Source organism: Gavialis gangeticus, unplaced genomic scaffold (assembly GCF_001723915.1).
Source record: "Gavialis gangeticus isolate Ggan-Ray unplaced genomic scaffold, GavGan_comp1, whole genome shotgun sequence".
Taxonomy (NCBI): Eukaryota; Metazoa; Chordata; order Crocodylia; family Gavialidae; genus Gavialis; species Gavialis gangeticus.
In genome coordinates this window covers 46,103,427-46,107,319 of record NW_017729029.1, presented here as the reverse complement: position 1 = coordinate 46,107,319, position 3,893 = coordinate 46,103,427, and the positions used below count along the sequence as shown (strand labels likewise).

The 3,893-nt window shown below is 40.7% G+C and overlaps 1 protein-coding gene across 1 annotated transcript in view; it reads left to right on the top strand.

The window, feature by feature from the left end:
• The window catches only part of ALG13 (ALG13, UDP-N-acetylglucosaminyltransferase subunit), a 66,832-nt gene extending 64,431 nt beyond the window's left edge, over positions 1-2,401 (top strand). The window contains exons 23-24 of the mRNA XM_019521519.1: positions 120-306; positions 1,436-2,401. Coding sequence (XP_019377064.1) covers positions 120-306; positions 1,436-1,710 — 462 coding nt within the window. The 3' untranslated portion in view covers positions 1,711-2,401. The remainder of the gene's footprint in view (positions 1-119; positions 307-1,435) is intronic.
• Positions 2,402-3,893: the final 1,492 nt, after the last annotated feature.

Here is a 3,893-nt window from a genome sequence, read left to right as displayed (position 1 = left end):
GGGGGGGGGGGGGAAACAAAACTTCTTGCTGTTTCTGGAAATGTTAAGAGCTGTAGGATAGTAGATAAGCAATCTGCACATCTCCTTTTAAAAATTCTCTTTGCCTTGAATTTCTCAAGTATTATCATCAGAGCTGCTGGCACTCCATGGTATACATGCAACAGGTACCACCGCCACCACCATCTGTAGAAGCTTACCCAGCGTATACTGAACCTGCACCCATGGTGGATCAGTCAGTACCCCAGATATACCCTGACATGGGGAGAAATGATGTCCGGCAAGTTCCTCTGGATACATCAGCAAATGGTTAGTGTTCAAGCTGTGTGTTTGCGCTTGTCAGCTGTTACAGAAACACTTCTTATAATCACTCACCTATCAACTGCCACCATGTAGTTAATAGTAGCGCTCTTATTTTTTTCCTTTTAGCTCTATTGGCTTTAATTCTTTCTTTTTGTCAAGTGAAAAGGGAGGCAAACCCAACTAAATGTAGCACAGGGGAGCAGTTTAAAATTCCTGTGTAATGAGGGACCTATTGATTTGGTTTCATAAGTCTCTCTTGAATTAACTGATGAAAACTTGTAGGTGTTTTGAGGTAGGGTTGTATGACAGTATTTTGTTGGGATTCTTTAATGGTGGGTTAAGAATTTTTTGTGAAGTGGGGTAAGTAGATCTTTCTTAGTTTGTGGTAAACATCTGTCCTGTGAGCTTTTTTTTTTTCTCCCCCATATGTTTTTAAGAAAATAGATTAGGAACATGGCTATTGGCTGTTAATAAACCTTATCTAGATAACTTGCTGTCCTACTGCATATGAAGCTATGGCAACCCTAAGCTCAGCCCATCCATTCTATAAGAAGTCTATAGGTTTATTTGTACTTAATGGGGAAAAGGGATCATGCTAAACAAGTAGAACATGCCAGATGTCCAACTCATTATAGTGTCTGTTCGCTGGACAAATGGAGTAGGTGATAGAAGCAAGCTTACCTCTCTGACAGTAGATCTTTCCTCCCATACGATGAATTGCTTAGTGGCAAATACAGGGGGCTTCCAGTTCTCCTGTAGTTGTAAGCTATTCTGTTGGGGCAGTGCAAGAATCTATCAACCTAAAATTTTGGTGGGATTTTTTGTAGAAAGATTTTTTTTGTCTTGTTTTTAATGAAAAACCTAATTTTCCTAAGTCTTGCATTATTTTCTTCAACTCCTCTAAAAGTTCAGACAGCACAGTACAAACAATGGGTAACAAGGCTTAGCAGTGTCAAGTGCTTCTCAGACTAATTCAGGACCCAGGACGACTGCCACCTCTTCCAGTGTGCAGATCAAATGGGCATAAACATTTTATGTAACTATCTATTTTCAGTATGGTTTATATCATAACAAGTGTCTATAATGAATACAGACTGTATAAAATGTTTAAACATGCTAATTATGTATTTTTCAGGTTCTTTCCAAAATGCAGAGCCTCCACCTCCTTCCCACGGGACAGTGTATTACCCAATTGTGCCAGATCCATATGGCCAGCCACCTCTACCTGGGTTCGACTCTTGCGTGTCTATAGTACCTACCTATCATTATGTTAGTCCTTGGCATCCAGTAAATCCATCATATAATAATTCTCCACGAATTCGTAACACTGTAAATCCTGGACAGTTGCATCAAGTCGGCTATATTACCTCACCTAATCCTGCACCTCATTATGTACCTCAAAGTATGTAATGCCAAGAGGCATAGACCCCCCCCCCTTTGCAGTGAAGTTTTGTTTTCTCTATGTATGCTAGTATTATTTCAGCAGTGGACTTTATAGTAATTAAGCTGTTTTGTTGTTCGATTTTTCTTTTTCCCCTTCCCTCCTTCTCCACCCTGTACTTGCATTTTTCCTTTGATTTATGTTTGTAAACATGTTGTCAAATTGAATATTGTTTTAGTAGATTATATAGGAAAGAAATAAGACTATATACCTGCGCGTGTATATATTCGTAACACCAGCGAAGAACATGAGCCTTGCATTCAACTCTGTCGAATCAGTATATTAATGGAAAGTACATTGGCACTAAAGACGTACTACATTTTCGCCTACCTGTTACACTTGAAGCTGGGGAAAGGTTGGGTCCAAGCTGATTTGAGGGCAATAATTACTGTTGTAATAGACTGCTTTTCTCAGGTCTTCCAAAACAAAACAACAGGCAAGTATATTCTTCAGTAGTAATTGCTTATTTGTAATAGTTGTGCTTTCTCTCCTGTCTAATCTCTTTCATCATAGTCTGTCTTTGAAGGTGGGAAAATACTCTGCTTTGATTGAGTCTGCTGTATACTATTGTATTTGTGTGAGATTTAGTTGGAGAAGTGATGGCACAATGGTGGTAGAACTGGTGTTTATTGCACTGATGACACTAAATAAAAAAAAAAATGCATCACACTTTTGGAAATGTCTCTTTACAGCTAACTCGTAACATCCCTGCAAACTAGATTCACCAACAGACTTGCAAAGAAGCCCAGTTAGCATTGTTAGAACAGTAAGAGAAACTTGGGCTGACTGTTCCCCAAAGTGCATGCTTTGAGTGAATAGTGCAATGAGGGCACAAGACGAAGCAGAGTGCTTTGCCAGTGCAGTGCAAACTTGACTCCAGGTTCTATGATCACAGTCCAAATGAGGCACAATAGTGTGAGTTATGTTACAGCTTGCCACACTTGTCTGAAGACTATTCAATTACTTCCCATTATGAGATGGACTGTTCATCCAGGTGGATGAGGTAACAAGGTACTACAGTTTGCTGTCATGGCAGCATTCCAGGTTGTGCCTGATTTTTGTCTCGCATGACAGCTAGGGCCACAACAAGGTGTTGAACTTGGACCCTCTGTCTGAGAATAAAATTGCGGTAGGCTTTATGCACAGAGGTTACAACAATTATAACATCCCCACTAAACTTCGAAATGGTTGAAGAGGATATTCATTGTTGAGGTTCTCTGCCCCTTCCTTTCTCTGTCTCAAAATAGAGACAAAATGGTCAGAAAATAACTTTCAAGAATATGGGAGTCTAGTTTCATAGTTTCTAGGGTCAGAAGGGACCTGAGTAGATCATCTAGTTGGAGAACCTACAGACTCACTCCCTTATTACTCAGTGTAGTAATGACCTATCTTATTTCAGAGAGGCTTAGATTGGTAGTTTTACTGAAACAAAGCATCTTCAACACAGTGCCCAAGGAGGTGTTGTCTGGTACAGTACCACCCCTCTCCATTCCTCTTGCACCCTCCTCCCAAGACATTTCTCAGGTGAGAGGCTCACTCTCCACAGCTGCCAGTTGAAAGAGAAAAGACCTTTAAGTTATTTAGAGGTAAAGCTGTTTTGTCTTTTGGGGGATGGTTTACCTACTTCTGTTACCTGCTCATGGGAAAAGGACCAGGAAATGGTACATCTTGGATTTTTTTTTAGTGTCTAGGCTTTTGTGTGGGGAACCTTTTTGTGGCGTTTTCTTTTTTTAAATCCCAGATGGACTTTAATTGCTCTTTTAATTCCATGGTCTAGCTGTATTGCTTTTGCCTGCAAGGCACTCGTAATGCATTCTTTTCAAAATATAGAAAATAACCAGTGAACTTTGGTAGGAGCCTCAGGCTATCAGCACAGAGCCAGGCTCTCGGGTCTCCACTCCTTGAACCTGCTCATCCACAGAACGTAATGGTTGGGATGGCACCCTTGCTGAGAAGAAAAGGTTTCTAGATGTGTAGGTACCCAGGTGGTGATTAGATGATAAAGGGCTGCAGCAAATCAGGTTGCACACAAACTCAAGACCTTTTTACTTTGTCTGAGTCTTGGGGACAGCAGACAAACCTACCCTAATCATAGATTCATAGATTAAGGGTCGGAAGGGACCTAGTAGATCTTCTAGCCCGACCCCCCGCC